The 13,247-nt window shown below is 42.7% G+C and overlaps 1 protein-coding gene across 1 annotated transcript; it reads right to left on the bottom strand.

The window, feature by feature from the left end:
• Positions 1-1,273: 1,273 nt before the first annotated feature.
• On the bottom strand, positions 1,274-7,400 carry LOC119303548 (lysine-specific demethylase JMJ25-like). Its single transcript, XM_037580679.1, has 16 exons — positions 7,200-7,400; positions 6,466-6,624; positions 6,231-6,347; positions 5,960-6,090; positions 5,467-5,566; positions 5,211-5,343; positions 5,075-5,138; positions 4,239-4,998; positions 3,245-3,577; positions 2,803-3,019; positions 2,337-2,731; positions 2,177-2,249; positions 1,999-2,084; positions 1,811-1,930; positions 1,654-1,718; positions 1,274-1,571 (listed from the first exon to the last, which is right to left on the bottom strand). The coding sequence occupies exons 1-16, from the start codon at positions 7,398-7,400 to the stop codon at positions 1,463-1,465; spliced, it is 3,063 nt and encodes a 1,020-aa protein (XP_037436576.1). The 3' UTR covers positions 1,274-1,462.
• Between the last annotated feature and the right edge of the window lie 5,847 nt (positions 7,401-13,247).

Below are 13,247 nucleotides of genomic sequence, written 5' to 3'. Positions count from 1 at the left end.
GTTGAGGCCAAACCTCGATTTGTGAATTTTGATCTTCCCTAGGACTTGGAACTTTGATTTGGCATTGGAAGATTTGAAGATGGTCTTTTGGAGGCTTGAAGATGTGAAAGATGCCATGATGATTCTAACTCTAAAGTGAATTGTGAACTATAAATTCTATTTTAGAACTTATGTATTGGACCATTTCATCTCGTTTGTGCTCGTGATTTGTGAACCCAAAACTTGTGTAGTTGCACATCTTGTTGACCATGTATGGCTGAAATCTGATCATCTTTGCTGCTGAAATCTGATCATCTTTATTGCTGAAATGTGGTATCATGCTGCTGAAATACACTCTATATAGCTGTTGAACCATCTACTATTGTTTTTTATTGAAATTTGTTCAAATTATGCTGCTGAAATGTGCTTGTTCATGTTATTCTTTGTAGCCACTATATTTGTTTAAATATTTTGATTTTCTAATGGGTTTCCGGTAGATTCCCACCAACCCGATGAGTTTAGAGGACGGACGGAAAACTAGCCCTATGCATAGTGATGGCAACGGGAAAGGTTTACGATTTTCTTGTGGGGATGAGTTTAGCGAGGCAAAATCCAATGGGTTTCGCCCCCGATGACCGCTCCCTTATCAAGTCTATCGACGGCAAAGCTATTTCCTCCTCAGGTGTACAGACTGCTTACCTTCACCGGCGAGCGTTGTCCTGTACAGGAGTCTATCTGGCAGGCCGCCGTGCCGCCCCGAGTGCGGCTGTTCGGGTGGCTTGTGGCCCCGGACCGTGCCCACTCAAAGGCGAACCTGCTCAGGAAACATATCCGGCATGAGGACCGGTGCGAGCTCTGCTGCAGGTCCTCGGAAACAACGGATCATCTCCTCTCTGACTGCTGCCGCGTCGCCCACTTATGGCGCGCCGTCGAGGTCGGGGACGGTGTGAGCTGCAGCTCCATCTCGGAGGTCCGGCCGCCTGCCCTTGCACTGGGACACAGTGCGCCTGCTGCTCCGGTGGACCATCTGGAATCATCGGCGTTGGGAACAGGCCGGCGATCAGAATAAGATTGATCCATTGTATAATATGTTTATCTGCTCTAAATTGACACACACAGCATAAGATTGATCCGTCTTATCAGTGATTCTACAGTCTTATTGCTAAATTATGCATGAGGCTCCTACTGATTTGCTATGCGAATTCAACAAGTTGTGAGGATTGGGGATCACATAGTTAACGCACGGCATTAAATAAGGCATCATTTCAAGTCTGAAACAACCATAAATCGCATCTCCGAATATCAACAGCACAGCTGAAATCTAAGTGAAAGAAACTCCAACGGGCATGTGCAGTCAACTTGTCAATTGTTACCACTTGTTACAAACAAAGTAGACACCCTGACCAACGATGCCTAACTGAACTAGGAGCTCTAATGGTTTCAGTCACAGCCCCAGAGAGCAGTCTGATGGCAGGCAAACCAGTCACATCCGAGACCGAGAGCCACCTCTTGCGCGGGTACCCCTCCTTTTAGGCTTTTCCTCTGCAGTGCCACCGCTGGACTGGTTGGGCTGCACATCCCCGCTCTTTGACCTGATTGATACATCACACACCAAATTAACACATTGACTGAAAGCTCGGTGACAAACAAAATATTACGGCTAGTGTCTCTTACCCTTCCACGTGACGTCCCAAGAATTTGAGAACATCGAGAAACGCATACAAAGCCATCTTCTTGATCTATAAATAACCAGAACCAACTTCAGACCAGTCATCAATTTTCCTCAAATACAATGTAGTAAGCGCGATTTTCAACAACAAATGCTGCTAACCTCTAGCTTATCTTCTTTGGCCTTGTGGGCAGATGGAAGTGCCCTGAACTCGTCCGTCAGCTTAACACACTCACCCACATTTTCTGGGGAAACAAAGTCCATCGCAACCTTGGTGCAAGACTGCACAGAAGGAAATGGGTACAGTCTTGAGAACCGTGCTAAATTCAAAAGAGAGTGAGGGTTCATACCTTCAAATTCCTGACTTGGTGAGGACACCCGGCAGGAATGAAAACTGCGTCGCCAAGCTTCTGCTCAAAAGTCCATGGCTCAACACCTAAAGCAGGCAAGCAAACACATAAGGAAATGACATCACAATTAATGAGGCACACTGTGTTTGGGAAGATTTAACACTTAAGGTTTACTAACCATATTCTTTCTTGAGCTTCTTCTTATGTTTTTCTGTCAGATAGAATGTCTGATCATGAATTGGGTGGATAACCTGCACAATATAAAAAAAATATGTTATGTAGGATAAGTAAACTACAAGATGTAACTTCTATGAATGGAACAGATTTTTTTTAAATACCTGATTCACAGGATTGCAGTGGATGTGGCGAAACTCCGAGGCATGGTTCCGTAGATATTTTTGTAATTTCTCTGAATCCTCTCTTCGGAATATATCCCACAAAGCACCACCAGTTTTATCTTTCTCTGTCTTCTCAGGAACTGGCTTGGGAGGATCAGTAGCTTTATTTTGATGCACCTTTCTACGAATTCCTTTGCCAATCTCATCAAATTTACCAGGAACTGGCTTGGGAGGATCACTGGCTTTATCTTGACGCACCTTTCTGTTAGCACGACGTTGATAGTACAAATGAGTTCCGTTGCGGATCTCATCGGATTTGGTAACAAATTTATGAGGTGTCCCTTTATCCTTAACAGCATCTGTAGCATCGCGATGTGGAGCATTTATGTGCAAACCTGCAAGACACAAATATGACATGAGAGAAAAACCTAAAATCAATTTCCCCAAAACAAGTAGTGATACGCACCATTAGAACTATCTTTATAACTTTCCATACTACATGAAGTCATCACGGCTTCGTAAGATCCATCAACAGATGGCTGTGCCCTAAGCTCAGTGCGTGAATTCAAATCCCCACGCAGTTCCTGAAGATCTTGCTTTCTCATGTTTTCCTGGACTTTTTTAATCCGACAAAGATCATATGTCTCACATGGCACTTCGTAAGTGTGTGTTTGGATATTTACCTGGTTAAATTAGACATCTGTTACACTTAAACCAGAGCAACAGACAAATAAGAAAACAAAAACTATGCAACGATCAGTGAGACTGCACAGGGAAATCTGCTAGGAAATCAAGATAACCAAACTGGCATGCAGATCGTGAAGGTAGAGACCAGCATTTCATGGCAAAAGTTTAACCATATCCGAGGCAAAAAAAAAAACTCTATCGTTATAAAAATAGCATCATACCGCATCAGAAACATCACAATGAAGCTTGGTCACTGAGTCACCCCGGCCTAACTCTTCGGAAAATCCATAAGCAATGTAACTTTTCGGCCCAAGATCTGGTTTCATGACACCAGCAGGAAGCTTGACCGAAAGATTTAGTGGACCACATTTTGGATTGGTGTACTCAGGAAATGGCAACGCGCTGATAAATTCAGCACCATGGCGAGGCAACCTCTTGTCAAACGTACTAGAAGGAGGCCAGTCCTTCAACTTAAGCATCTCAGGCCAGTGAGGCCTGCGATGATTTCTGCCATTTGTATATCCCTTAAAGAACTCGCGGATTTTAAGTGACCCCTGCAACATCAAACATAGCACAATAAGCGCCTATTTATTAAACCACAATTTTCGAAATTCAAAGGGACTCACATATAAAGTGTGGCGAAAGCCTTTATTGGTAAACATCATTATTCAAAATGGGGAATTCAGTTCACTGATGAATCAATAAAATTCCATAAAACTAGTATAGTGCCCCTTCCAATTTAAAATATAAGGCCAACATCTTTTGCACTTTTCTTTCAAAATAAATAAGATATATGCATGTAAAATTGATGACTTGTTAACTATGCACTCTCCTGACAAATAATACAGTGTGGGAACCACGGTCATTTTTCTAGTACTAATTGCTTGATTAAACCCCTGTACCAAAATGATCCTTATAAAATGGAAAACATAATTTGCCATTTCTTCTGGAACTTAGTAAGTGTATGTAATTAGTTTTGTAATTTTATAAGTAATCACTGAAGTATCATCATAAGTATTTCTGCTTGAAGTTCTGACGTGAGTATTTCTGCTTGAACTTCTGACGTGCAATCAGAGCAAGCACACGAGAGTGCAAAACAACTGTCATCATCTAAATATGGCAAGAGTAAGACACAATCACTGCTTACTACTAAAAATAAAATCAAAGAAATCGACAACTATGACATTCAATAAAAATGTGGATAGAGTTCAGCACCTCACACCAATCAAGGCAATCTACTACCCTCACATCAAACTTCTCATCTTCTGCCTTGCCCTTGGCTCTTTCACGCAATGCCCGCCACATAACCATCGGTGCCCAACTTAAACCAGAGGTTGATTGAAGAACATCAGAGACAACAACTGGCTCACCCTTTGCCCAATGCATCTGGAAGTGAATTAGATCATCATCACCGAGATCAGTGGCAACTGGACAATATAGGTAGTTATCACTTGAGCCCTTCCTATCTGCAGCCTTCCGTACTGTCTTTACCTCAGTTCTTACCGTGCCCGAATGATCAAAACAAGGGCACTGGTCACTTCTACTAAATGTTGCTTTTCCAAATATTCCACTCCTCACAACTTTGTCAGCTCTCTCTTGTAAGTCAGCATGCATTTTCTCCGGAAACATGCATTTGAGGTCCAAGTCAGAACCACCACAGCCCCCCATTTCCTTTGGTGGGCAAGGTATGCCACCATCACTATTTGCTCTCCATAGTAGCAGAGAGCAAGATTTGCTACCATCAGTAGGAGAGTCCATCTTCCTCCTCAAAGAGTCCCTTCGATTCTCACCCTTTGAATGAAAATTCTTGCCAAAAATATAGTCCTTTCCTCTATTCTCATACTGCACATTCTCCACCTCTTCTCCTCCGGGGATCTCACCTTTGCGAAGCTCCCGGCAGCAGATGAGGCACATATCATAGAAACAATGCTTGCAGCTTCTATGAAAATCGAATATAGAAGTTCTACACCTGTTACTGCAGTAGAGGAATGAAACAGGATCAGATGCTTTCTACAGTCACATGTTGAAAGTAAATATGGAAACATCCTAACCAATAGATACGCTCATCAGGGCCACACTTGATCTGTTCCAACTTCATTTCATCCATCGAAACTCCTGTAAACAAAACCAGATGAACATCTACATGAACATTGAATTCTATCTTGTTGTGCCCCTAGAACACCATACCTAGTATACGGGCCTCTAATTTCTTTTCTTCCATCTGCTCCTTTTGCAGCTCTCCTAGCCAAGGAAGCAACAAGCGCATGATATGGCATGCATAACTAATTTGATTTTCTTCAGAAATTTCCTTTTGTTGAGGCTGGTTCATAAAAAATGAAACAAATCATTGAGAGGGAAAAAGCAGAAGAGGATCATTCGAACACAATCAAAATCAACATGAAACAAGATACTGTGAAGAAGAGCGTATGTGCCAAGTGCAAACCTCTTCAACTCCTATCATTCGTAAGCATGCCTTGCAATTACAGTTCTTGCGACAGTACGGACATTTTGCCGCTAATTCATCTTCTGTCAAATTGGGATACCTACACGCCCAAAAACAGCAGTGTTATGAAATACATCAGACCAACAGCCACTGTTTTCTGCGAGTCACCAATGGAATAAAAATATTTGAAGGGAAGATTTCAAAGTTTTGGTTGCACCATGATAGGAAAAACAGTATTAATCATAAACATCAAAATTGTGAGATACTGGTACACACATTTGTATACCACAAAAGCAACGGTGCATGCAATATAGAGATGCAGTAGGACATTCCCGCCGCGTCCACATATGTCCGCGTTGATTTCAGTATTAGCACGATAAAATTACAGATTAACCAAAAGGTGTAATAATTTGGACTACAGAAGAAAGCAGTAAATGGTTGGCACTTCGATTAACAGAAATCAATATGGAGACATATCCACACATGCACGCACCATTTCTTGATGCATTTCCCACAGTATCGTTTGTTATTGCATGACTTACACCAGACCACCTTCTTCTTGTCATTTCTCTGGCACTGGTGGCACATTCGAGCATTTTCCCCGGTCAACATCTTCTTCCCATTCTAGATGATTGAAACAACAGAGGTCATTAGACTCACGAAAATAAATACGTAAAGTCATTCCGTAAACAACTTATGCCAGATAATGAGTAGCTTGCCTTGTTATATCTTTCATGAGAAACTTTAGTCTTGGAGGATGTGACCTTATTTTCTTCTTCCTCTTCCTTAAACTTTTTTGCGGTGGAAGTGGAACCCTTCCACTTTGCTGCATCTCTTCTTTGCCGTTTCTTTGCAGGCTTGAAATCCTCATCATCGCTAGTCTGCAAAACAAAATAAAGAAATAGCTGAGGAAGGTCAAAATTTTGTCTTGTTAATTATAAAATGTCCATAAAACCATTGCGCAGAAATGAAATTTGAAACATATGTGAAGTAATTTACCGTATTCTCTCCACCATGGTTTTGCCCATCCGGGGAGTGGGCCTTGCTGCCATCTTGATCTGATTTCTTATTTCTGGGCCCCCTCTTTTTCCCTGCATCACTTCTCTTGGGTATGTTCAGAGGCTGAACAACTCGATTATTCACAGGTTCCTCACCATCCTATATTTGCAACATACAAAATTAGTCAACCAAAGCGGCAGCGGAAGGCTGAAGACTACTAGCGTGCGCACTGCAGAAGTGTTGTGTACTCAAAAATAAAATGAAATTAGTGAACCAAAGCTCATCCTAAGCGAAAATCAAAGCGTCTACTAGACCAAAATGGGAAACATCACAAATATTTGCAAAAGGTGGCAAGAAGACAACGATCTTTAGCCCAGATATAAAGGCAAATCGATATAATGCATCACAGTAGTAGAACCCTAGATGGTCATCCCTGCACCAAGAGGTGAGATCTATCATCTAACCCAAATCAAAACACCAGTCCAGAAATAAATAAAGAAGAAAGGGAGATGAATCGCAGATCAGCAGCTAAACTTCTCCGCCCGATCGCAAAAAATAGGAACAGCAACGGGAAAGGACCGGAAGGGAATTATGAAATGGAATTAGATAGTTTGATGGGTGCCGCTTCAAGCAAATCCTAAACCCTCGAAGACGGAGCGATCGATCGGCGCGCGCGTTAACCACTAAGTAGCGCACAAGTACAACGGACGTAAGAATTAACGAGAGATCCCCACCTCATCGTCGGAGCTGGGCTCGCGGTAGATGTCCGGCGCCGTCCTCCTGTCCCTCCGCGGCCTGTTCCCGGCCGCTATGCCGCGGCCTTCGTCGGAGGGCCTCACCACCGACGAGAAGCCACGGTCGCCGCTCGGGATCCTCCTCCTTCCCCGTCGTTTCGCCGCTCGGGACCCTCCTCCTCCTCCTCCTTCTACGTCCATCCCCTACGTCGGAGGGTGCGGTTTGCGTTCCGGCGCAGCGGAGAGATGCGAGAGACGGGGGGGGACGGACGCGGAGCGGGGTGGGGGGCTTTTTGGAGGCGCGGCGGCGAGTCTTTGTATTTTGGGCAGGGCAGCGCTAGGCGCCGGTCAGCCGGCCCAAATTTGGGCCGGTCACCGCGCGAGCGCATGATTAAACTTCCTACGGCCACCAGATCCTGTGCCTCTTTTCATCGTTTGCCTCCCTTCGTCTTAATTCCAGCCAACATCTGCTACAACACGCATCTGTCTCCCGCTCGCCGTAGAAAGAAACCACCGGCTTCCCTTTTTCATTTTTTGAGTTGGGCTTGTTCCCATGGGCCAGGTAAATCAGAGGCAAACCAATTTCCTACCTAGATCAAAACAGTACAAATAAAAACCCAAGGACTGAATTTGGCTATGGGTTCTGAGATTTTTTTATCTGGTTAGAGTTTTCATCCTCAGTCATGGTACCCCACCAAGCCCCCGCTGGTCTACCCCTAGATCATTTGATCTTCTTCGTTCCTGGGCGATGCTCCGTCGGGTCCGTTGTCGCTTTTAGCAGGACTTGACGCGTGTGAAAACCTAGGGATTGGTTGTTGGTAACTGGCTTTTGATCTGTGATGTCCGATAAGGAAGAAACGGTCAGCAAGCGAGAGAGAGAAGAGAAACAGTCGAAATCTTCTTGGTAGATTGAATCTCCATGAGGATGAGGTTGACGACTCCATCTAGGAGAACGATGTCACGGAACCGCCCAAGAAAGCTAAGTGGTTGGCTATAGCCAAGGTGGATACAAGAAAGGGCTTTAACCCTCATGCTCTTTTCTGTGATACGCATTTAGCATGGTATCCGGCAAGTAAGTCACTTGGAGGAAAATCAATGATAACTTGTTTACTATTTAGTTTGGATGTTTTGCTGATTGGAATAAGCAATGAATATGGGGCCTCTTGGCCTTTTCCGGAACCAGACCGTCCTGATGAAGGAGTATTATGATTTTGAGAATCGTAGAAATATGGTGCTTGAAAAATTGGATGCTTGGGCGCATGAGCTGAAGCTATTAGACTTTGCATGACCCTATCATCAAAGAAATTGCCGCACCATGGAAATTGTTCTTGAGGTTAAAATTAAGCTCCCGGGAGGTTCCATAGGTAAGTTTTTAAGATTTTGAGTAGTATAGGAGATTAGCAAGGATTGAACAGATTCATCTCCATCACGAAGAGTGGCAAGAAGGGGGTTTTATCAAGTCAAATACAAAAAATACCTATTTTATGTGGTAATTTTGGTATAGTTGGACACTAGCATCAAGAATGTGGGTCTAAGGAGCATGATGAAACAAAGTTAGAATGGGGGACTTTATGTTGGATGATGGAGGTAGGGGAAGAGGTTGTGGTCGTGGTTCTGGACGTGGCATGGCAGGGGAGCATGCACCCTTCATGGGTCATGGAAGAGGAGGCTTCGGCTTTGGCGATCAGAAGTATAATGACTACCCCCTCAAGGCTATGGCAAAGGTGGTGGTTGTGGGATGTATGAAGATTTGGATATGCTAGATAGGGATTCATTCAGTCGTAAGAGATTGGCGTTTGTGGAGGAGCCGAAAAGGAAACTTATTGTGTCTAAAGAAGCTCCATCAAAGGGCTCATATTGTGGGTCAATTTGAAGATGGAGAGAACAAAGGGAGGAACAATGAAATGATGAATAGCACTCCAGGGAAGGTGCAGCAACATAAAATGTATGAAGAATGATAAGGATGGTGGAAACCTAACTATCTCAACGACCTCAAACAAGGGGGTTGACCGGGCATAATGAAAACCTTAAGTTGGTAATGCCATGGCCTGTGGCGGGAAATGGTAGTCAGGGCGCTTTTGGACGTCCAGAAGCAAAGAGGAGTGGATGTTTTATTTCTATGGGAGACACATCTTGATGAGTGGTCGGCTAAATGTTCAACAACAAGACTAACGATGGATTTCAAGGAAGTTGTCATAGAAAAGGACCACATGAATACATGCAAGCATATATAGAAGCTCTTGAAGATTGTCAGTTAACTGGTTTTATCCATGATGGCAATAATTTTACTTGGCAGCGAGGAGCTATAAGGGAGAGGTTCGGTCTTGCATTAACTAATGGTGGTTGGAACTCAAAGTTTCCTAATGCAATAGCAGAAAATCTTTAGTATAGTCACTCGAACCAGAGGCCCTACTTATGAATATGGAGGTGCAAGAAATGCAGGATTCACATGGAGTGGTGATTTGCTTCATTAATGTGAGGTGTTTAATAGAGCCTCGCGTCAGTGAGATCGTTTTAGAGGCCTAGGAGAATTCGAGCCTCATGTTTCGAAAGTTGATCTCGGGGGAATATTTGCACGGTGCATGCACACTTGCACCGATGGGATAGAGCTATTTTAAAAAATACAAATAAGAGACTGCAAGGGCGGAAATTAGGAAGGGTGTAATAGAAGATTATCGTCTAGAAATTTGGGATAACAATGGTGTCGTGGTTTTGTCACGTCAGATGTCCTAGTGTGAGGACTTAGTCATGAGGCCATCGCAACCAGGTGATTAGCTTGTCGGGGTTGATCGGAATCGAGAGACATGGGTTACCGAGGTTCGGCCCCTCATGATCGAGGTAATAGCCTACTTCATGCTTGTTTGATTATTGTTGGATGATCAATTACAAGGGAGCGGATTTGCTTGACCTAGCTATTGATTGATTGTCTCTCAACCCTATCTACCTCTAGGACTCGCCTTTATATACAGGTCGAGATCTAGGGCTTACAAGAGACCGGGTCATATTACGATCCGTGACCTAGTATGTTTCTGACTTGTATTGTTTCCTAAGTAAGGAAGCTCTAGGCGGCTTACACTTCCGGACGAAGAGTCGCCATCTTTGGATGTTGGGCCGCGAGCCGGCCTGCTTGGTGAACCGCCCTGCTAGTCTCTTTCTTCTACGCCACGGCCCATCTTGAGTCTTGCTCATCTGCCGCCACCTGGATGACCCGACCTCAGTATGGCGGGTCATATTGTGGGGTTATATCCCCGACAAAAGGGGATAGCACATGGAATTGAAAATGTGTGTAAGAGGTAAAGGAGATGCATTGGGTGTAGTGAAGTAGGATCAATTGGCTTCAATTTGGCGAAAAGAAATACAACTAATTTCCATAACTTCGCAAATGCACGTCATCAATGTAATAATATTGAGCATTTAAGCAATGAACATGGCAATTGGTTTGAGGACAATGCTTACTTAAATCCAATGGTGTCGGACTATTTGGTTGGTCTCTTTACCTCTGAGGTTGATGATACAAATCCACTATTGTTGAAGAAATTTATGACACATGTCACATCTGAGATGAACAATGCCCTTAATAAGTTGTACATTGTGGGTGAGGTTAATGAGGCATTATGTTCCATCATAGACATGAAAGCTCCAGGTTCGGATGACCTACATGCAATTTCTTTAAAAAAATTGCCATATATTAGGTGAACGTTTGACGAAGGAGATCCAAGATGATGTTAATGATAAGTCAATACCATTTTGGTGGAATGGCACGTTTATTGTTTTTATTCTGAAGGTGGAGTACCTTGAGGTACTATCTCAGCATAGCCTAATTAGTTTATGTAATTTTCTTTATCAGGTGATTTCCAAGATGATAGATTTCAGGCAAAAACAAGTGTATATGAAATCACATCTTGTGCAAAGTGCTTTTGTTGCCATGGGTGTCTCATAATGCAAAATATCTTGCTTTCCTATGGAAACATGCATAAAAAGAACATGAACAAGGGGAAGAGATGTTAGTAGGATGTGATACGTCTCCAACGTATCTATACATTTTTTATTGTTCCATGCTGTTATATTGTCATTCTTAGATGTTTTACAATCATTTTATAGCAACTTTATATCATTTTTTGGGACTAACCTATTGACATAGTGCCCAGTGTCAGTTGCTATTTTTTGCTTTTTTTTTACTTCGTGAAATATCGGTACCAAATGGAGTCAAAACACTGCGAAACTTTTTGGAGATTTTTCTGGACTAGAAGACACCTAGTGGGTCAAAGAAGTACCAGAGGGGAGGCCTGTGGGGAGCACAACCCAGCAGGGCGTGCCCAGGGGCGTTGTACCCCCACGGAGCCCCCTGCACCGCCTCTTTGCCCTATAAATTCCCAAATATTCCAGAAACCCTAAAGGAGTTGACGAAAAACAATTCCAGCTGCCGCAAGTTTCAGAACCACGAGATCCAATCTAGACACCATCACGGAGGGGTTCATCATCCTCATTGGTGCCTCTCCGGTGATGCGTGAGTAGTTCACCATAGACCTACGGGTCCGTAGGCAGTAGCTAGATGGCTTCTTCTCTCTTTTTGATTCTCAATACGATGGTCTCTTTGAGATCTATTTGATGTACCTCTTTTTGCAATGTGTTTGTTGGGATCCGATGAACTTTGAGCTTATGATCAGATCTATATCCATGAATATTATTTGAGTCTTCTTTGATCTCTTATATGCATGATTATTTATAGCCTCGTATTTCTTCTTCGAATCTTAGGTTTAGTTAGGCCAACTGGATCGATTTTTCTTGCCATGGGAAGAGGTTCTTTGTGATGGGTTCGATCTTGCGATGTTCTTTCCCAGTGACAGAAGGGGGAGCAAGACACACATGTATCGTTGCTATTAAGGATAACAAGATGGGGTCTATTCCTACATGAATAGATCTCGTCTACATCATGTCATCGTTCTTATTGCATTACTCCGTTTCTCCATGAACTTGATGCATGCTGGATAGCGGTCGATGTGTGGAGTAATAGTAGTAGATGCAGGAAGGAGTCAGTCTACTAATCTTGGATGTGATGCCTATATATTGATCATTGCCTTGGATATCGTCATAACTATTCGATCTTCTATCAATTGCCCAACAGTAATTTGTTTACCCACCGTATGCTATTTTCTCGAGAGAAGCCACTAGTGAAATCTACGGCCCCCAGGTCTATTCTTTATCATATTTTCTCTGAGATCTATTTTTATTTGCTTTTATTTTCAGATATATTATTCCAAAAACCCAAAAATACTTTGCTGCACTCTTTTATTACTTATTTTATTTCGCATTTTATCGAGAGCTATTTATCCAATCTACCACAAATTTATCTATCTTTTTTATCATGGAGGGATTGACAACCCCTCTTACGCGTAAGGTTGCAAGTATTTGTTCTTTGTGTGCAGGTAACGTTTACATAGTGTTGCTTGGTTCTCCTACTGGATTGATACCTACCGTAGCTATGTTGCATCATCCCTTCCTCTTTGGGGAAATATCGACATAGTTCAAGCCACATCAGGATGGCAATGGTACCCATTACCAGCGTACTCAGTGAGTAAAAACCCCTATTAGGGTAAGGGTATGTATTAAAAATTTACCCATGGGTATATGAATAGGGAAATTTCAAACACATCCATTAGAGCAGGTACGAGTATGGGATTGTACAACCCATACCCACATACCCATGTACCCATATAAAACACGACAAGTGGGCATCCCATATATTTTTTGAAATATTGTTGCCTACAAGTAGATATTGCTATTTATGAGAAGGAGTTTTTATTTTTGTTGTGTTGTTGTTTATAGTTTTGTGCTGCTATTATGATGTGTCACTGTTTATAAATTAAGATCATATGTTGTTGTTTATAATTGTGTGCTACTCAAGTTAATGTGTTGCAAACATGGGTATTTTATCCATCGATAACCATTTAGCCTATCTCAGGTTATTACCATGTTGTAAGGCTACATATGCATAAGGCATACGACATGGTTGAATGGAGATTCTAGGGAACTATGTTAATTAGACTA

This window comes from Triticum dicoccoides, chromosome 1B, assembly GCF_002162155.2.
Source record: "Triticum dicoccoides isolate Atlit2015 ecotype Zavitan chromosome 1B, WEW_v2.0, whole genome shotgun sequence".
In the NCBI taxonomy this organism is placed as follows: domain Eukaryota; kingdom Viridiplantae; phylum Streptophyta; class Magnoliopsida; order Poales; family Poaceae; genus Triticum; species Triticum dicoccoides.
The sequence above is the reverse complement of the archived record's forward strand: the minus strand, read 5'-3'. Positions and strand labels throughout refer to the sequence as shown.